Below are 21,939 nucleotides of genomic sequence, written 5' to 3'. Positions count from 1 at the left end.
AGTGCACGGAACACCGTGAGCTACTCATGGTGTGCCGAACAACGCCGGATGTCGCCGTTTTTTAATATTTTGACCTATATTATTGGTTCAACATCATGTCAATCATAGCTCAGAAAGTTGCCAAGCGTTTTACGGCAACAACGATGCTATCAGATTAGCTGTAGCCTTATTTTTGACCGTTGCAGCCTTATTTAAAGTCGCTCTACGTCCGAGTTTGCACGTAACACCGTGAGTCTATAGTAGTGAATCATGTAGCATCTCGGCGAATTCATCAAAAAGGTAGAGGAGGGCAGCTTTTAGGAGAACAAGCGATTCCCCCACAGACCTGCGGCTCAGAATTTTGATTTGGCTCGTTAAAGTCTTTGTAATAAGCCTATGCGTTAGGGAGACCGCATAGGCTTAGGCGGCAGCCATGTTTTGGTCGCGTCATGTTCATAAGTTCACCATTTCACAGTTCGGTCGACACCAGAAATGTGTTTGTTACCAAACCTCGAGGAGGGAAGCCTTTGGGAGATGTAGGAATTGTACTTCTAGCCAGATGCTCCGATTATTTTTGTGATTTGTGGAAAACTTGCAAGTGGAGTGAGACTGCGTCCCGGGGGTACATAGTTTTGACTTTGCCTCAATGACAGACTCGGCTCGCTCACTCACTGGCAGTGTGTACGATATCGTAATTCACTAAATTCTAGTCCTAAAACGTCAGGGAGGGCTGCTTTTTGTAGTCAAGAGTCAACTGAAGATAGCCAGTTTATAGGATCTTTCAAAACAAGCCTATTTCATTTGTCATTTTCCTGAGAAAGCGACCTACGTTAGCCAGGCTAGTTTAACTCGGTCAGCCTATTTAAAAGGTCTCTGACAGTCAGAATCACTGTTTAAAGGCAAAGTTTGAGCTGGTCTTTGGTCAGGTGTATATTGACCAGTTTAGAGCTAAATACTCTTGCCAGAGCCTGGAATCGAGCCAAATGTTTTGAGTGACTTTGCATTGCCGGGTCTCCATCAGTTTGGATTCAAGCTCAAGTAATGCCACTGCATTTACATTTACATTTATGCATTTAGCAGACGCTTTTATCCAAAGCGACTTCCAAGAGAGAGCTTTACAAAAGAGCATAGGTCACTGATCATAACAACGAGGTAGTCCCAAACATTGCAAGCAGCCAAAACATGAAGCATACATTGTGAAAAAACTAAACAAGTGCCAAGAGGGAAGACCCATAAGAGCATGCAGTTATACAAGTTAAAAATTAAAACAACATGAACCACAAAAAAGTGCAGGACTGTACCTGTACAGTGTACAACAATCAATAGTAAAATATTTCACAGCGAGTACAGACTTAACTTCGTTATAACTAACCTACAGGAGCATTTCACAGTCAAAACTGTAGTTTATGTCAAGTGTAGATGCAAAAAGCTTCATTTTTCACAACTGACATGGATCCTTTCTTCACTTTTACAGGTCTGGAGGGTCATGCAGAGGCCTGCTCAACAGAGTTCAACAGAGGATGCTGATCCCTTGCTGGACTACCCCCCTCTAGCTGGACTGAATCAGAATCAGGACAGCTTCTCTTCAGCCCTGACCACAGGACAGCTTCATCCAGCTGGCCTGCCCTGACTGCCTGCCTGCAGGCCCTGCTTGCCCCTGCCTGCAGGCCCTGCTTGCCCCTGCCTGCAGGCCCTGCTTGCCCCTGCCTGCAGGCCCTGCTTGCCCCTGCCTGCAGGCCTTGCTTGCCCCTGCCTGCAGGCCCTGCTTGCCCCTGCCTGCAGGCCTTGCTTGCCCCTCCAGAGACAGACAGTCACCCCACAGACACAGTAGCTCTGCAGACTGCTTTTTTGAGGATATTGATGAAAAAGGACAAACCAGCATTTTTTACTTTGATGAAAGTCGAAATTTGTAATCCTTTCCATGTCCCAGCATGCCAAGCTGCTGACTTTTAGTGTCTTAAGTAATGAAACCAGTTCAAGTTATAGACTTTTGACCTGAATCCAATGATTAGTCATCTGAATAAAAACCACTCAAGAGAAGTACTGCTTCTTGGATGATTTGTGCTCCACATCAGTACATCTCACACATTTGCCTTTGTTTCCATGGGATTCATGGAATTGCTAGTTTCTGCTCCACCATTGTTTAATACAAAATATAATTTAGGATAGCAATTCAATTTTTGTGTTATCCTTTCGCATTACACACATTTAGTCAATGTACTTAAACTCAACCGATTGTTGTCATTTTACCATACTGTTCATATTGAACAGACATCAGTGTTTGGGAAGATTACTGTATATTTCCACTTTTGATCTGTATTTCCATCGTAAATTTGGTCTTTAATTTCAATTGGAAGGGGTATTAAAAGGTCTTAAAAAGTCTTAAATTTAACTTGTTTACACCTGTAGAAACCCTGTAAAGCCCCCACTCCAGAGACAGTTGGTGACAGAGAGGCGCAGACATTAAGTTAAACATAGTTATGCCTTAAGAGTAGAGTAAAAAATAGAGACTAAATGTGCAAATGGATGTTGAAACTCAGTTCTCTGAGTTGGTGCATGTCAGTTTAGGCAAAGGTTGTCTTTTAAACCTCTAGGTTTAAAAAAAATTCAGATTTGATTGGAACTCTCTCTTTTATAAATGTATAGTTGGATTTGACATTTAACAGCCATTAAATTCATTAAGCAAGTTGTTTACCTCAAACAACCATAACACAGTAGGCTACATATGGTATACAAAGCTGCAGTCAGATTTGCCGAAAGTGTTAGCTTGGATGTTATCTTGTCATATACATGGGGTCTTGATGATGATGCGCACGCAGCTTCAAGGCAGAAAGACGCGTTACATTTCAGGAGACGCCGGGACCTTTGCGTGTCAGTAGCATCTCGTCATATCACACAGTCGGAGCACAGCTAGATCATCAGCGTCAGCGCTCTTGGGTACCCAGCATGCAGTGCGGCATGTCAAAAAACGCCAAGACTTGTGGTAAATAGTTTGGTTACAACAGCTATGCAAGGGATTTTAGTTGTTGCATTTGTTCAGTTAGATGTTTGTAATATTGTTGTTTGTTAGTTAAAATAATCTTGTTGGTCACCCTGAGAGTGCATGTTGTGTGGTTTAATCGGAAGTGAGAGTAGGCCTTCATACATTTGTGTCGGCAAGGAGATCATCATGAACTGTGCTGCAGACCTTTTGCCAATGAGGCTAGTCTTCATTGGAAGATAACTGTGGTTTTGGAAAGCGGTCTAAGCCATCTTAGAGAAATTCTGGAAACAGTGTTGAGAGCAATGTGTTTTGATTGTGGGAGGCAAATTTTGGTCGACGTCTAAATCCATGCGTCCGCAACAGCATTTTTGTTTTGGATTGACTTGTGCTGGGAGGGAGGTAAACGGCATGGATTGGGGGATGGTGTGCGGGCAGGTGTGTTTTTATATAGGGTGAAATGGAATGAGAAATGTAATACAAAATGTCTGAAAGGGGTGTATTTATGTAAATGTCCACATTGCCTCAATATCTTTGTGTCAATAAATCAAATATCATTTTGACTGATGGTTTTCAAACCTTATTGGGTTCAAGATGACATCACTCTGAAGTACCATCAACCATTAAAAATATGATTGAATTTGAGTAGTTTAAACTTTGGCTGAATCTAACAACTCTTACCACAGAAGAAACAGCTTACTTTTTTATACAGTAACTGAACAGGACAATTTTCAACACTGAGAATAGCTCAATGGACTGGGACAGTGACCTGCAAAGTATAAGGTTGTAGGTTTGAATCCAGCCGCAGTCTTAATTTTGAATATCTATTTAGTTAAACAGGATGACATCATTATGAAATACCATGCGCAATTTCATGCAATTCCACTTTGAAATGTCAACCGTTTCTTAACCTTTGTCCCAACGCTGACCAAGGATAGTACTAGGCCCTTTCTACTCATATATTTTCAACAGTTGGTGTGTAGCAGAGAGGATAGAGAGGCTGCCTTGTAACCTTATGCTCATGAGTTCAAATCCCCATTCAGCCTATTGTCGTTGGCCCAACATAAAGTCGTTTTGCTCTCTTGTTGTCCAACTCTTGACCTTCTACAATGTACATTTGTATAATATTTTGCCATTTTGCGGAGGAACCCGCATCGCTGCTTGCAGCTATATTTTTATTTTATTTTAGTTACCCTAGTCTTGCTACGAGACAATACCGTTTTAGTTAGTTTTCGTTTTTTTGGAATGCCTCATTTTAATTTTAATTTCAGTTAACGACCATGTATTTTTCCACCTAGTTTTGCTTTTTTTGTTCGTTTACGATTATAACCTACACCCCCGGTCACACATAGTTCTCTATTTCTCTCTATCTTTCTCTCAATCACCCTTTTCCTCTTTCTTTTTATCTCTATTGCCATGTTTACCCAGCTTTGACGCTTAGTCTACTTAATAATAGGTCTATGATCCCATGGTCCCAAGCCCAGCTCCTCAGCTTGAAGCAAAGGCCCCGATGGAGATTGGTGGTACTGCATTTCTGTTTTGGCACCCTGCTCGATTAGTCCAGTCTAAATAAAGAAAAAATGCTTAATTTTTTTTGCTTATATCAATAAAAGCTTATACCTATTATGACGTCAAAAGCACGGTGATTTACTCTACTGTGCAAGACCGTCTTTGACCTAAGCCCCAAAAATGGGGTGCAAGGTGCTTGCAAATTCTGCAAACGAAAAAGCTATAATTTTGAGCCAGGTTCACAAACAGAAAAAATTATTATTAAGGGATTTTGACTGGAGTTAATAAATCACAGGAACGAGCCAGGTGACCACTGCACATTTCCCATGGGTCGCCATAGTGACATCAGCTACTTCACAGTATCCATTTATATTATGCTATCAATTGTCCGTACTGGCATAGTTACATGATGATTTTCATTCAACTGGTGATTCATTCTCTGCAGTCTATTCTGGGCTGATAGCAAGTTAAAAAGCTTGGCCATCCTCTCAAACAGGGTCGGACTGGCCATCGGGAGACTCGGGAGATATCCCGAACAGCCGGTCAAAGATATCCCGAACAGCCGGTCAAACAAACGAAAAAAAATCCTAATAGTTTACGCTCACTTTGAGGTTGTTTAACTAGAGCGATCCAAAATCCAAAGGGTGGGGGTGGGCATTTCCCCCGTGTAAACTTGAACGGTGCACTTGTCCGTCCATTTTGCAGATCACGATTGATAAAAAATCTATCGTTTTCCGGGTACAGCCAATTCATTGGAGCTATTTTAGCTAACATCGTTGTTTGCTTAGCAAAGAAATGGAAAGGAAAAGAAAAGGAGAAAAACAACGGGCACTGCAAGCAAATGCTGTACAATGTAGACGTATAGAATAACCTACATGTTTAGGCCGTCAAAAGACGAAGAGAGTTTGAAGCCCGAAGATACAGCTGTACCAGATCGAGGCGCCAGGTGCAAGTAGCTGTAAGCAGCTGTATTTTCGACATTTATAAAATTCTAATATCATTCCAAACCATATAGTTTTAATGTTTCTAAAGACATCATACATTTGGTATTACTGTTAGCCAATATATAGGCTATACATTTTAAAAGAAGTAAAATAAATGGCCAAGAGAAAAAGGCACTCATCTAAATATGCCCAACATGTTTTTTGGCTTTAAATAATACACGTGCTATGTGGCTCAAATGCAATTGTCTTGATTTTCTGTTCTGTGTATTAAAGCAGGCACAGGTGACACAGGGAAAGAGATGGAGGCTGCTCTGGTGACAGGGTCCAGTGGAGAGACTATGACAGGTGCAGCACTGCAACTGTACACAAGAGTCAGTCTGTTAACAGGGTTATTATATGGAAATTAGTTTGTTGAATTGATTGTCATTATTGAATATAGTTGACTGATTATTGTTCTTTTGCAACATCAAATAGCAGATGCAGAAACAGAGACAAGTATGGAAAAAGAAAGTGAGGGAGAAAGTGGAGGTATGGGGGGGCTGGACTGTGTTTAAAAGTCCCGGGCTGTTTTTCGGTCCCAGTCCGACCCTGCTCTCAAATCCCATTCCATCATACTCAATACCTGTCCAATCCTATTCCATCACACTCAAGGACTGTCCAATCAACTTCAGAGACACTGACTGAAGGAGATGCTGGCCAGTTGGACCTCCATGTACATTGATTTGTGAAGTAAAGGTGCATTGTGGGTATTGTAGTTTCCTTACCATCTGTAGGATGTCCTCTATCCTTAGCTGTGTGTCGTCCTGCTCCTCCTGGGAAAGCGCGCTGACAAGACAACACATTCTGATTGGTCAACTGACAATACAACAAATCCTGATCTGCTGTGGGTCAATTGTAACCCTAATCCTCTGTAAGAACAAGGCAATCTATCATTAGAGTGTGTGTGTGTGTGTTTGTGAATGGCATGTTTTAGTTTGTGGGAGAGTGTGTGCTTGTGTGAGTGTGTGTACCTCAGTATGTTGGCAGTAGCCTTCCTTTCCTGAGGCAGAAGGTCTGGGTCTCTCAGCACCTCCTCCAGCAGACAGGCCACGGTCATCTTCAACTCCCCATTCATCTCAAAGTCCTGCACAACACACACGTACACACACACATACAAACACACAGGTCTATAATTTAGTGCCAGCGTGCTTTCTCTTGTTTGCTACCCTTCTTTCTTCCTGCACACACTATTTACAGCTTTTTTTACAATCACTATGACAATTTTTTCAATACTTCTAACAGGTTTCATAAACTCTTCACACACCTACGACATACAATTGGCAAAACAGTTAATTTCATGCTAAAAATTACAAATAAATTAAATTAGAACTGATGTTAGAAAGACCAAAGCACCCCCATAGCACCACCAAAAATATTGCTCATTTATTAATGGTATTCAGGCCCGGGAGGCCATCGGGAGAATTCACAGTGGGCCGCTCTGCCCACTCATTAATTGGTCCAGCAGATCGCCTGCTTTCTCTTAGTTTTTTTCACACACTGAATAAAACAATACTTGTTAAGTTACTGTGTGACTGATAAGTAAGCTAATAGGCTACACTATCTTTTAATTTAAATAAAAGCATGATCAGACCGTGGATTAAAAAGTGCCGTTTTCAGTTGTCGCCCATGCTCTCTTTCTCAAACACAAGTAAGTTTGTTGCCACGGAAACAACCCTAAACAATTATGTATTTTTGTGGAGTTAGCAAGATTAAGCTGATGCAAAAAGATTAAAATGGATGGGGAAAAGATGCCAAGAGGAACTGAAAAAGCCAGGTAAAAAAAGAAAGATCTGTCACTTCATAAATCTAGGTTCCTGCAAGGGTGGGAAAAATATGTTTTTCTCAAAAGCCCTGAATCTTTCAGGTAAAAATTTGGGTTGTAATTTCCGGAAAATATTACAATATGAGTCCAACGAAATGTTTGTATTAGCCTACAGAAAGCTCAAAAAACCATTTTGCACAGAAATTAATGCAAAAAATAGCTCTTGCGCGTTATGCACGCTCGCATTCGTGTAAAGTTCCGAATTCACCTCACTTCAAAACCTTGACTAGGTTCTAGATTCGGGTTAAGCCCCGATTGTTCAACGTATGGCTCAGCCCCTGGTGGGGGATGCGCTGGCTTTGGCCATTACACTGCCGGGCGGAAAATGGGTCCCACTCCGGCCCAGGCGGCCCTGACAGTGTTTATATATAATATATTTAATTGCACAGCTCCCCCTGTCAATGATCTAGCATCCCCTTAGAACCTGCATTAAAAATGATCTTGCGCCGCCCCTACATTAAACGATGATGAACAATAATTTGATACACGCCACGTAGCCTAGTTTGTGATTTCAAATGCCTATCTCAATCTAAATTATCCAAGTATAATTATCATAGCTATATAGTTGTTAACAGTAGTCTACAATTGCAAAACAAACTTAGGTTAAATCCATAGGTTACATCCTCCATTTTTCCGACACGTGTTAAAAAGTTAGACTACTGGGTTATGTATTGATAATTAGTAGGTTATTTATTTCATACATTGTCAAAAAAGTACATTTACATGTGTTTAGAGGGTATCTGTTTTTTAATCAACAAAGTAACTAAAAGACCAAAAAAGGACCTCGACCTACGTAGCTTATCGTTCACGTCAATCATGGCGTGTCGTTTCATTTTGATGAAGCGGTGGTTGAGGTAGCTGTCGTAATACAAGGCTTAAAGGGAACGTTCTTTCTGGAAGAGGTCACGTGTGCATTGCTGTTGCCGTGGTGGATTGTATGATCCATGTTTTACCTCTCGGGCTGCTTAAGAATAGGGTGCACGAGCCATTAGCTTGACTACTTAAATCTGACTTGAATGAGTAGAACTGCGTGAGCTGAAATTGGCCTTTATGGAACTGCTTTAGCCCCGCTTGAAACAACCTTAGTCTTGTTGAGGTTTCCATTGGGAAGCTTCTTAAAAATACATTTTCCCTGAAGCAAACCCAGCGGCATCATAGCTGGATCCATGTTAGCATGTCACGTTTGATGTGGTAATTTCATAGACAAGGCATACACACAGGTTTGAAGACTTGCTCTTGCCCCCTACAGTGCAATTTGGCTAGGTATACATCCGCGCTAAAATATCAAGGTGAAAGTCATCATAGCTTGCAACCCAACTTTGAGAATAGATAACCGGCAATATTTTTTTTAATCGCCCGATAAGAGTCTCACCATAACGCTGATAACGGCCCACCACTAGTTTCAATTCACAATATGAACAGCTGTTCACTTTGACTTTAGCCAATAAGTTAGGTTTTGAACATGATGTTATCTGTTCTGACATACAGTGTGAAAGCAATGGTAAATTGGGCAGTAAAAATCGATTATTTTGGTTTGGTTGAGCTTGTGTGTAAAAGAGATGTAAGTATTTTAAATTTGTGTTTACTCTATGCATTTTGTGTCAATGCAACAACAAATGTTTTAATTGTAGGGCTGTCAAAAAAAAATAGTGACGTTAAAATAGTGAAGTTTCTTTTTGACCCTGGGAATCCCCTATCGTTACATGACTTTGACTGCCGACGGTAGCTGAATGATGGAGAGAGGGCTTTTAGATGGGAAGTTCCATTTAAAAAAGTTGCAAGACGGCTCGGTTGACAAAGCTAAGGCTGTGTGTACTGATTGTCAGGCTGAGTTTAGTCATCACCGAAGCACTTCTAGCCTAAACTATCACATCATGCAAGCAAAGCACACAGCTAGTGTTAATTGTATAGCCAACACAGATGGATGTTGTGCTAACTGTGTCAAGAGTTTAGGAAACTTGTTAAAAGTATTGAAACATTTGTCATAGCGATTGTAAAATACTGTGAATTGCGAGTGTGTATTGGTGTGTATGTGGTGTGTGTGTGTGTGCAGACCTGGGAGTGTTTGGAGACCCAGTGTCGCAACACATTTAAAACTCTGTTGGTGGCAGCCCTGCGGATGATGAACTCCTTATCACATGTCCTCTCAGAGTTAGTGAACACTGCAGGACACAGGCAGACATAGTGTGAGTGTGTGTGTGACTGTGTGTGTGTGTGTTTGTCAATGTGTGTGCATCTGTGTGTACCTGTGGGAGAACTATGTCCAGCTGCAGCCGTGGCAATAGCGAAGGCTGAGGCAGGAGAGACGGAAGAGCGAGAGTTCTCTCCTGATTGGACTACAGGTCATCATTATCATCAGCATCATCATCATATTTTTCATCCTCCTCACCGTTACCATAATCATCATCACCATGATCAACCTTATCACCATCATTATCACCACCATTGTTATCATCATCATCTTCATCCCTATAATCAGTATTATTATCATCATCATCACCATCATCATACAGTAAACTGTGTGTGCATGAATGTGTGTGTGTTTGTGTGTGTATAAGGCTAACAGGGCCTGACCATATAGCAACTACCCTACATATTAGCTTTCCTTGAATGCCAACCAAACCTGGCAGGCGCAAGGGAAACTGGCACTGGAGAATCCCACTACACAACACTCTACCCCACCCCCGGCAGTACACCTACCTCCTGGCCGGTAGCGTAGGTGTCGTGGGGTGGAGGGAGAGTGGCAGGGAGAGTTCTCTCCTGGATCACTGCCCTGGGGAGACTCTGGGAGGATCTTCTCCAGAGAGACAGACTCCAGCACAGCTACAACAACACACTCAGGATGAACAAAACAGAATAGAACTGCGTTTGATATATTAACTACATAATGCGTATGGTTATATATTTTTATCTAGGAAATTCAGACTTTTTAATCTTGGAGAATCTCAGAGTATTTTCTCTTAAATATTTGTATTTGACCTCCAATGGCCCTAATACGCTGTCGTACATTGCAATCATCATTGCTAATATGCAATTATTTGCATAAAATATGCAATAAAATCTATTTGGTTTTAGAAAAGCAATATCTCACTTCAGACCATGATCTATGGTAATGATATCACAGGTAAGGGGCTGTTGGCTCCGCTTTGCATCAGGTAACCCATAAAGTATACCATGGCCTGAATTTAGCTTTTCCTTATGAGATACACAGTACTAACCAACAACTACATACAGAAGACTACAGTTACAAAGTATATTTATAACTGCATACATACTGTAAATTGTACTCTGAAACTTCTTCCATTCTGCCCTGCCTTGTCTACACTAAGTGTGTGTGTCTGTGTTGTCCTTAACAGCTTCCCAGAATACAAATACTGTCTAAAAATACTGTCTATGGAATAAAAATTAATGTAGACCCACAGTACACTGAACAACTTTGATGAACCTCTTTATTTGCGCTCTCTCTCGCTCTTTCTGTCTCTCTCTCTGTCTCTCCCTTCCTCCCCCATTTCCTTACCTCTGTCTCTCTCTCTCCCGTCCTACCTCTCACCTCTGCGAATGCTGCGTCTCAGTTTCCCACAGAAGGCCTCCATCCTGGGTAGCTCCTCCCCTTCTGAGAGAATAGTGGGGCTCTGGTCAGGGGAGGAGGGGGGGAGGGGGTCTTGGTCCTGGGGGAGACCACAGCCCAGTGGGAGGGAGGTGGAAAAGGTGGGGGTAGAGGTGGGAGGAGAGGTGGAGGTGGGAGAGGAGGTGGTTGTGGGAGGCGAGGTGGGGGTGGATATGATGGAAGCTAATGTCTGTTGGGTTTCTGCGAAAAGTGGTGTCTGTGGTGTGGGCATGGAGGTAGGAGGAGTGTGGGGCTCATCCGCAAAGATAGGGGGGTTGGGGGTCTCAGGGGCGGGAGTTTTGGGAGTGGGGGAGGGTGTGGTAGGGGTCTGGTGTGTGGAAGTGGGCAGGGCTTGAGGGGTGCATGTACAGAGGGGAGGGGTTTGAGGTGTGTGTGTTGAGATTGGGCTACTGACAGAAGACTGGGACGAGGAGAGGGCGGGGTTTGGGTAGCTGAGATCCAGCCCAGCCAGTCGGGAGCTGAGGGGGGAGTTGAGTGGAGAGTTAAGGGAAAGTTTGCGCATGCGTACGGGAGAGCAGGAGTGGGAGGGGAGGGAGAGGGGAGGAGGAGAGGAGAATTTACGGCAAAGGCGAGGGGATTTGTCGCTGACGTGCTCAGCGCTGTTTCTGTTGTTCTGACTCGTGGCAAAGTACAACTCCAGAGACCTGGAGGGGTGGACGGGATACAGAAAGGAGGAGGAAGAAAGTGGTTGAGGGAGGTAGAACAGGTGCGGGCGGACAACAGAAAGAAGGGAGGGCAAGGGAAATGGAGAAGTGAGGGAGACAGAGAGAGGAGAGCAGAGGGTAGATAGGAGGGGGGAGACAGAAAGGAGGGGAGAGCAGAGATGAAGGGGGCAGAGAGAGGGGGATACAAGGGGCAGTTAGACAGGAGGAAGAGACAGAGAAGAGGGAGAAACAGAAATAAGGGGACAGAGAGAGGAGGGGCAGTTAGACAGGAAGAAGGAACAGAGAGGAGGGGGAAGACAGAGAGGAGAGGCAATAGAGAGAGGGGGCAAAAAGAGGCGACCGAAATGAGGGCGGAGTCGAGAGGAGGAGAGTGAGAGAGATGTGGGGATATATAGTGAGAGGAGGCGGAGACAAGATAAGGGGGAGAGGAGGGCAGACAGATAAAGGATTCATTAAGATGCTCAGTAATTTTAGTCAGGACAGAGAGGACAAGGACAATTGGAGAAGTGAGGGAAAGAAGGAGAAAAAAAGAGAAGAGGATGGCTGAGTCACCTTGAAACATCTCTACAGTGAGCAGGCACTGAAGGAGAAAAGGTGAGGGAGGAAAAAAGAGTTGGATGAGAGGGCAGTGAGAAGTAAGAGAGAGAGGAGGAAGAAAATAATGGATGAGTAGACAGAAGTGGAAGAGGGGAAGGACATGGAGAAAGAGAGGGAGGGATAGAGAGAGAAATGGAGAGAGACAGTGAGAGAGAAACAAAGAATGGAGACAGAGAGCGTTACTTAGACTGGTCCAGAGAGATCTTCCTGATCTTCAGGGTGTAGTCTGGACAAACGGAGGTGATGGACAGACGGTCGAATGAGTGGTACTGAACCCTGTGGATGGAGGGATGGAGGAATGGAGAAGTAGAGGGATGGACGAATGGGACATACACACACATGCTGAAAAGGTCCATATGTCTGGAAGATTAACACACTTTGGACTCAACTACAGAAGCAGGGCCTGAACAGGGGGTAGAAAGTGAAGGGAAAGGGAGAGTTGCAGAAAGAGGAAGAGAGGGAGAGATTAACATAAAAAAACAGGATATTCCTAAATGTCTGCCAAGAGGAATTGTGTAGAGTGTATTGTGTATCATCTGTTCTAAACTGGTGTGTGTGTGTGTGTGTGTGTGTGTGTGTGCGTGTGTACAGTGACTATAAAAGATAATAACCCCCCATTTCTCATGTTTTGTTGTTTGACAACATTGAATCACAATGGATAAAGCTTTTTGACACTAATCAACAGAACAAGTTGAAGGGAGATCACTTGTGTGCAATCAATGTGGTCCAAGTGACTTTGATGTTAAAAATTAACTGTTTCTTGACAAAAATGACATCATGAAGACAAAAGAAGGTTCCAAGGGAATCTGTAACAAAGTTATTAAAATGCACCAATCAGAAAAAGGATACAAGAAAATGTCAAAGGCACTCAATATCCCTCGGAGTAGGCTACAGATAAGTCAATTATAAACAAATAGAAAGAGTATGGCACAACTGTAAATCTGCCTAGAGCAGACATTAGTCAGGGAGCCCATCAAGAGCAGGGTTCTAAATTAACACCCGCCAACCCTCCAAATGTGGGTTAAAATTCATTTTGGCAGGTGTTAATAAAAACTCACTAGCCAGTTTGGCCGGTGATACATGAGGCATTACATGAATGATAAATAAGGCTCTGTTTTCGGCATGGTTCTCGGTCATTTATCCCCCTGGCAGTCTTTCCTGAGTTTCCCATGAACATTGTGCCGTAATGCTACGTGATAACCTTTTATACGCCCATTGGCTGCGCGCAGTTGAAGTGAAACCAGCGCGAGAAACCGTGGAAACGAACGGAGTTTCCACCAGAAAACACAAGGAAGAAGTTAAACGAAGCATAGCGGATCATAGGAGGTAATAAGAGCTAGCTAGAGTAGTAAAGTAAAAAGTTAACTTAATGCGGCGGTGGTTAGGACAAAGTTCTGGGGGCGAGAAGAGGAACGAGGCAGGGAATGAGGATATTGATAGCAATAGAGAAACGAAGAAAAGAAAATGTAATGCCAAATGGCTGACAGGTCGGGAATGGCTTGGGTTTGACAATGAAAATGTTGTCATGTTTTGTAAGGATTGCCGCATGTAGTCTACGCATAAGAAAAATTATGTTGCTTACTGACACAGTCTAGTGTAATGTATACACACTGTTCTTAATAAAGAGTATATTGGGTCAGTTTAATTAACGCCTGCTTAGGACAAAACGTTACTGTAAATGCATGGGCAGGAGTCAATCTCATCATGATGCGAATGGACGTTTTAGCCATTTATACGTGGCCGACATGTGCAAACGCGCTGCAAATATAGACAAAGCACACACAAATTGACAAACACAAGCAAATTAAGAAAACATCTTCATGTATTTGACAACATATGCGCAGCATTCAGCACACGCGCTGCAAATATAGAAACGCGCTGCAAATACATACAACACAAACAAATGGGCTACATAAACACGCTGCAAATATAGAAACGCGCTGCAAAAAGGAAAGCACGCAAACCCCGAAAACAAATGCAAACAGAAAAAAGCTGCATCCAGATAACACAACGGAAGAGCTCCAGGCCTCTAGTAGGAGCGCTAAGTGGAAGAGCGTGATTTTCGAACCAGAGAGGGCAGATGAGAAGTTTGTTTTGAATAAGGGGACCAAAATCGAAGTTAAGAGGCAACATAAAAAGATTAGTATTCATTTTTACATGTGCCCCTCCTCTTTTACAGTTTTTCAAAAGACTTACTTCGATGTTGGTCCAAACTTTTCATATGCTCTCTCTTTCTCTCTCGCTCCATGGGGCCGAAAATCAAGATTTTCCACTTGGATCTCCCCCTAGAGGCCTGGAAAACTTCCGTTGTGAAAACTGGATGCAGCATTTTTGGTTTGCGTGCTTTCGTTTTTGCAACGCGTTTATGTACTGCAGCGTTCTTGGTTTGCGTGCTTTCGTTTTTGCAACGCGTATTTGCAGCGTGTTTATGTATTTGGTTGTGTTGTGCGTATTTGCAGCGCGTTTGCTGAATGCTACGCATGTGTTGTCAAATTAATTAAGATGTTTTCTTAATTTGCTTGTGTTTTGTCTGTATGCATGTGTTTTCTTAGTTTGCAGCGCGTTTGCACATGTCAGCCACCTTACATTTACAATAAATCGTGTCCTTACTTAGTCACGTGTTGGTGATTTCACATACCCTTGCATCATACTTCTGTGCTTCATTTTACTTCATTTTCTGTGTTTTTCATGCCAACAATGTTAATAAAATGATCAAATGCATTCAGTGAAACTCATAATTGTTCTTATTTTCACCGGAAATAATTTGGCTAGTGGAAATTCTGTTTGCTGTGCAGCAATGCACGTTGATCTGTGGCTGGTGATCAAAAAAGTTAATTTAGAACCCTGATCAAGAGGCCTATGACAACTGTCAAGGAGTTACGGGCAGGAGCGTCTTAACACTTGAGGCCCCCGGGCTATGTATTTTTTTTTTTTTGAGGCCCCCCTCCCGCTAAGTTTCGTCTTGGTAGCAATTGAATTGCTTGTATTTTTATTTACGTTCCGTTGCACGGTTTAGGCTGAAATTTGTGGCAAAAAGTGCCTTGTGTCAACGAAAGGAACTTCTTGTGCTAGCCTACGTCACAGCGTCAGCACACGTTAGCAACGACGCATGGATACAACGTGCATTGCTGCACAGCAAGTAGCCTATCGTTTCGTGCCATAGTGTACCAACATCATTAACGCCAGAGAATGTCTAATAAAGAGAGAACTCCCACTCTCGGGAAACTTCCGGGTTCTGAACTGGTTGCAGTTCCACTCAAGTTCCATTTGAGGGCGCTAACGGTCGAGTGCAGAATGAATGGAGGTCTATGGAGCTATACCCCTCAAAATCCACTTTTCTCAGGATATATTTTTTGTCTAGTAATTTGAATTCTGAAATCGAAAGGGGAGGCAAAAAAAACACACACCACTGGGTGTTAGATTTTTTTTTAAGTCGCCTTTCTGTTCTAAAAAGCCTTTGAAAATGGCATTGACGTCATACACATCGTACGACCAGAGCTACTGCCTGACGGCAAGCTCTGGTTACTTCCACTTTACTCTCGAGGCATCGACAACACAGCTGACAGGTTAGGCTCTCCCTGTCAATACAAATGCTAAAAATAGTTTTGGCTTGCTAATGTTGTTGCTAATGTTGCTAATGCTCTGACATTCTGGTTCTGCTTCAGATGCCATCAAGCGGGATCTCTGGTCGTAGTCAGTCCTTCACTAACCAATCAACATTCGTTAGCAGAATGCTAGTGTGTTATGGGCAACAACGACTTACCCCGTAAGAAATCGAAAGGACATAAGTACTCGTTCATTCAACTTTTGACCTGTAATCCATGTTGAACATGCAATAACTATAATCAAATCTGAGATTTATCAACGACAATCAGGCGAAAGAGACAAATTTAGCCGTTTAGCTCCATAGACTCCCATTCATTTTGCACTCGACCGCGATCACTCCCGGTGGAACTCTGGTGGAACTGCGACAAAATTCGGTACAATGGGGCTTAATAGGGAGTGGGCAGGCTCTCCTTAAACAAGCTCTGTTAACGCTATACATTTAAGCAATTGATCGTTCCCGAAACTCCTCCCTAGAACGGCCCTCGTCCAATCGTACCTTAGCAACCGCTACTAAAGAAGAAGCTCCGTCAAGCTTTGACATCTGAAGCAATGTGTGCCTACGGGACGTGTCGATCTGACACAAGGTATCCTGACAGATTAGAGGGAGGCTTGGTTTTCTTTCCATTTCCAAAGCCCAAGGCACAAGAGGAAAGATGCCGGCAGTGGATTAAACAGTGTGGGAGACCCCACTCCCAACTTAATTTAGCGAACATCAACAAAACACAAATATGTCTGCTCCAAGGTAGATAAGTTAGCTAAGCTGCTAGCGAACAATATCTAAGATATGTTAGTTGAGAAAACATCCCCAAACAGTTACGGTTCATGTCAACTAGTATTATTACCACTATTAGTGCATAACTAGTCCCTCCAACACATATGTTGTTGAAATCAAAATGGTAATGTCTGTAAAATTGCAAGCTGATTTAGCCAGCGAACGCCAGCAAGTTACCAGGAGCTTAAAATACTATCAATGTTTAACAAAACGTCCTAACAGGCCATTATAAACATATTTTATTTTAATCTTCGTAGCATTTTGTGAGTGGGGGACCTACTCCTGAGTAACCCTATTTACTATGAAGTGCCTGGCCAGACAAGGCGACTTGAGACCTGTATGCTTTGGCTTCGATTTTTGTTGTTTCCATTCCATTCCATTCCATTGAGGCATTACTCCAAAAATCTTCACTCACACTGACAGCTATAGCGCTTATCCCCGTACTCGCTATGTATTTTGGGTTGACAGTTCCGGGGATTGTGTCGGACGTAGCAACAGTAACTAAGGGGGCAGGGCCCTGGGGAATGATCAATTCAAGACTTGCATGTACAGTAAGTAATGTCACATTAAATAATGTATTTAAACTCAAGCTTGTGTGGTGCGTCGCGGTCTTCAATGCCACAGCCTAATATGTATGTAAAAAAAATATTCTGGCGCATTCAAACAATCCCCTCAGTGTAATTTGGCTAGCAACAGCAGCTAGGCTAGCTTGCTCGTAACACAATTCAGCTTCTCCACGCAGAGCTCTTGACTGAGACTAAAAAGTTATGTTTGGGGGCATATTTTTAGTTAGCAGATGGGAGCTACCAGGGTTTTTCCTGGGTCAAAATGGGTCTTCGGTGCTCCAAAAGATATATGTATACATATATATTCTTTTATTTTATTTTTTCTAATCAATGTATTTATTCCGAAATGTTTTGCAGCCCCCCCCCCCCCCACACACACAGACATATTTTCGTCCTATTTCCCCTAAAGCAATAAAGTTATAAAGTATGTTCTAAATGGCATAAATGCTGCCAATTAATAATTGACGTAACAACTTATTGTAAATGGTCAGTAGCTTAGCCTATCGATTAAGGTAGGCCACTCTGAAGCATGTACACTGCCTGCTTCATTTGATCTTGATAGGCTAAGCATTTTGTAGCAAATATTAACAATAAACCCACTTTTTATTAATTAAAACTACTTCAGCATAATAATGCACCTAAAATACAAAACTGAGAAAGGGCAGCAATCGCTATCAAATCAACAGACATGTGCAATTTAACTAGCAGGGGAAGAATACAAACAACAAAAATCACCAGTTAACTTGATTTAAATTTGCAAGAACTATAGACTTATACAATAACGGGCTTAAAAACTGACAACATAAGTTATACGATTTACAGTTCTCAAGGACGCACACACGGAATCTCAACTGCGGTGTGAAGCGCGTGTCCGTGCAATTCTCCGACATGCACTCTAACAGTCACTGCTGATAGGCTATACGGACTAAACTTTTGTACAGCCTGATTTCTGATACCGTGGCAGCAGAAATTTAGCCATAGAGGAAACACTGGACTATATGTTATCATTCCAGGTTAAGAATACCAATGGAGGCTGCATTTGAAATCGTAAATCAAACTTTTGTCAGCATGTTGAGTGTAAATGTAATTTGCATTTGTAGGCTACAGGTGTACTATTCGTGCACGTCGGGCTGGCCCTCGCAGTGGAACGACAGTTTAGTGGCCGCACTGTCCATTCGCGCACCTCACAGACACAAAGACATGCTTATCAACTTTATTATTATTGATCAAAACAGAACGAGGGTTCGGCTGTAGCTTACTTGAAACATACTATTGAGAACATATTCGCTGACATGCATTGCACGCGTGATGAACACAGGTTTTTTATTATCTTCATCTTTTTTTGTCTTTGGCGCTCGGGATTTGTCATTGGCGCTCGGGAAAACGGCTTTGGTGCACGCCAACATTTTCTGTATGTAGGGAAAACCCTGGCTACTGTTTGAATTACGATTCCATCTGAAAAAATACTGCCGGTGACAACGTTGTTAGAATAGCTTTTCTCAAAGGGGGTTCAGCTTGTTTCATATTGAATGGACCCATCTGCAACTGACGCAAGCAAGCACATCTAAATAGTACCCTCTCTAGTTTTTGTTACATTTTGCTAGATAAGGGGGAGGGGGAGGGGGGGAGGGGGAGGGGGGGGGGCTCCCACATCCACCACCAGATGCGCTGTAGAGCAGAGTAATGACACCGCGAATACAGACGTTTATCATCATTATTTTTTTTAATTATTATTAAGAGGCCCCTGATTGATCGACGCCCCGGGCTTAAGCCCAGGTAAGCCTGTGCATTAAGGCGCCACTGGTTACGGGCTTCCAAGGTTGAGAAGAGAGGGTCTATGCATACCACAACAGTTCCCCGGGTGCCTCACCAGTTACAGTTAGATAGGAGAGTGGCAAAGAGAAAGCCACTTTTGAAAAAAAAACTAAATATGACTATTATAGAGGGGGTTCGGGAAATTTGTTATCACTGTGTGATAACAAATTTCATGATTGTGCGTTAGCAGTTTATGCTAAGCGAGTTCACAAACATCATGCTAGCTCAGGGTTTTTCCTACATAGAGAAATTTTTGGCGCGCGCAAAAGCCGTTTGCCCGAGTGCCAATGACAAATCCCGAGCACCAAAGGCAAAAAAAGTCAGCGTGCAATGCATGTCAGCGAATATGTTCTCAATAGTATGTTTCAAGTAGGCTACAGCCGAACCCTCGTTCTGTTTTGCTCAATAATAATCAAGTTGATAAGCGTGTGTTCTTGTCTGATCAATACGCAACTGTGAGGTGCGCGAATGGACAGAGCGGCCAGTAAACTGTCTTTCCGCTGCGAGGGCCAGCCCGATGTGCACGATTAGTACACCTGTAGCCTACTAATGCAAATTACATTTCCACTCAAAATGCTGACAAAAGTTTGATTTACGATTTCAAACGTAGCCTCCATTGGTATTCTTAACCTGGAATGATAACAAAAAGTGCAGTGTTTCCTCTATGGCTAAATTTCTGCCGCCACGGTATTACGGTGCGTTCACACTGCAGCGGGGTGGGCAGAGCGGGGCGTCGGCTTCCAATTCATTTTCAATGTAACCAGGCGTTGACGCCTGCGTAGGGCATTGTGGGAAGGCGAGCGGGGCGTCGACGCTCGCGTAGGGTATTGTGGGAAGGCGAGCAGGGCGGCGAAAGTTGGATTTTTCTGAACATTATGTAAATGACGAGCGTGAAAACGCCAGCGATGGCCAATCGGGTTGGTTTCTTGTTTCTTGTAACGTAGCAACTGTTGGTCATGGTAAACATTTCTAGGTTTGACAATTTCAAGATGGAAGAGCAACTCATCGTATGTTTGTCTTCATACCCAGTATTGTATGATACGTCTATGTTCGATTACAGAGACAAACAAAAAAAAAGATGCCTGGCGCAGGGTTGCTGAGGTTGTCGGCGTCCCTGGTGTGTTGTATTTTGTACTTTAATTCAGTTTCTTCACATTACGTAACTTTCTTCTGTGCTAGCTGCATAGTCTAGCTACTGTAGCTCACCCGGCACACGATTGACATTCAACGCTGAAATGCTGGCTGGCAGCCACTCGCTATCCATACAGTGAATGTGTAGTGGCAAGTCATAATCTAGCGAATGATTTGCAGACATTTCGAGTAATATAATAAAAGGTTACACATGTCAACGTTTATGTCTGATGCATCTTTTTTTCCAGCTGGAACAAGACCCGTTCCATAGAGTGCAGGTGGCATTTAATCTTTCACTCGGCCTAAAAAAAGTGTGGAAAAAGATAACCTATTGTGTGCTGTAGATAAGATCATGTCAGATCTAGAATGCGTGTCGGATTTTTGCTTAATGTGTGTAAAAGTTGTATTTTGTCCGCACATTTGCCATGACATTATACGAACTACAACAGTAATTTAAGAGAACTACAGCTCTGAATGAATCTGTCTGACACGCCCCCGATCGTGGTGCACTGTGGGAAGGCCGGCGGTGCTGAGCGGTAAAAAAGTCTGCAGTGTGAACGCACCGTTAGAAATCAGGCTGTACAAAAGTTTAGTCCGTATATCAGCAGTGATTGTTAGAGTGCATGTCGGATAATAGCACGGACACGCGCTTCACACCGCAGTTGAAATAGCGCGTGTGCATCCTTGAGAACTGTAAATCGTATAACTTATGTTGTCAGTTCTTAAGCCCGTTATTGTATAAGTCTATAGTTCTTGCAAATTTAAATCAAGTTAACTGGTGATTTTCGTTGTTTGTATTCTTCCCCTGCTAGCTAAATTGCACATGTCTGTTGATTTGACAGCGATTGCTGCCCTTTCTCAGGTTTGTATTTTAGGTGCATTATTATGCTGAAGTAGTTTTAATTAATAAAAAAGTAGGTATATTGTTAATAATTGCTACAGAATGCTTAGCCTAATCTTAGCCTAACCTTAATCGATAGGCTAGGCTACTGACCATTTACAATAAGTTGTTACGTCAATTATTAATTGGCAGCATTTATGCCATTTAGAACATACTTTATAACTTTATGGCTTTAGGGGAAATAGGACGAAAATGTGTGTGTGTGGTGGGGGGGGGGGGGGGGGGGGGGGGGGGGGGGGGGTGCAAAACACTTGGGAATAAATACATTGATTAGAAAATATATATATATATAGATACATACATGTTTTTCTTTTTTGGAGCACCGAAGACCCATTTTGACCCAGGAAAAACCCTATAGCTTATTTAAAGTACACTACTCATGACAATTATGAACAAGGTAAACTATCACGAACAGATAATAACGAGATACAAAGTCAACTTACATATACATGGACACACACAAAGTCAACCCAGTCTGCCGTACATTTATGGGTAATTATCGTTCGAAACAAACTGCCACTCTATCTATCCGTGCCATGAAGCAAACCTAAAACTATACCATGTGGGGTGGAGTCATATGACCAAACAATTACCAAATATGGTCATTCTCCCAAACATGCTCTGTCTGGGCAACTTAACAAATAACACTAGCCTTTTTAACAATGACATCTTGGCTAGTGTTTGCCAGGAGGCATCTGGGAGACTAAAACAAAGTGAAGAGGGTTCTATGGTTTGATGAGACCAAAATTGAGCTTTTTGGTTGAATGGATCTTATAGGGACCGTTATGTGTGTCTGAATGGGTGTTTGTGTATGTGTTTGTGTGTCATTTAGTCATTTAGCAGTGTGTGTGCAGCACCAAAAGTTCAAATATACTCCTATGTAGATACTTAAAATTGCGGAAACAACAGACGTAGGCCTACAGTAGTTCTGTTTACACTACTTTCTGCGGTTACTTAGGGGATGTGTCTCTAGGAAAGTAGCCTA

General features: G+C 42.6%; 1 protein-coding gene across 2 annotated transcripts in view; it reads right to left on the bottom strand.

Moving 5' to 3' along the window:
* The window catches only part of rasgrf2b (Ras protein-specific guanine nucleotide-releasing factor 2b), a 102,623-nt gene that overhangs the window by 33,414 nt on the left and 47,270 nt on the right, over nt 1–21,939 (bottom strand). For both annotated transcript variants that reach the window (XR_006955584.1, XM_047015432.1), the window contains exons 17-23: nt 12,347–12,439; nt 10,824–11,545; nt 9,974–10,096; nt 9,520–9,609; nt 9,329–9,435; nt 6,423–6,535; nt 6,177–6,237 (exon numbers count right to left, since the gene is read on the bottom strand). Coding sequence is in view for 1 of the 2 variants with exons in the window: in XM_047015432.1 (XP_046871388.1) it covers nt 6,177–6,237; nt 6,423–6,535; nt 9,329–9,435; nt 9,520–9,609; nt 9,974–10,096; nt 10,824–11,545; nt 12,347–12,439 (1,309 nt within the window). In the remaining variant the exon portion in view is untranslated. The remainder of the gene's footprint in view (nt 1–6,176; nt 6,238–6,422; nt 6,536–9,328; nt 9,436–9,519; nt 9,610–9,973; nt 10,097–10,823; nt 11,546–12,346; nt 12,440–21,939) is intronic.

Source organism: Hypomesus transpacificus, unplaced genomic scaffold (genome assembly GCF_021917145.1).
Source record: "Hypomesus transpacificus isolate Combined female unplaced genomic scaffold, fHypTra1 scaffold_30, whole genome shotgun sequence".
Classification (NCBI taxonomy): domain Eukaryota; kingdom Metazoa; phylum Chordata; class Actinopteri; order Osmeriformes; family Osmeridae; genus Hypomesus; species Hypomesus transpacificus.
The sequence above is the reverse complement of the archived record's forward strand: the minus strand, read 5'-3'. Positions and strand labels throughout refer to the sequence as shown.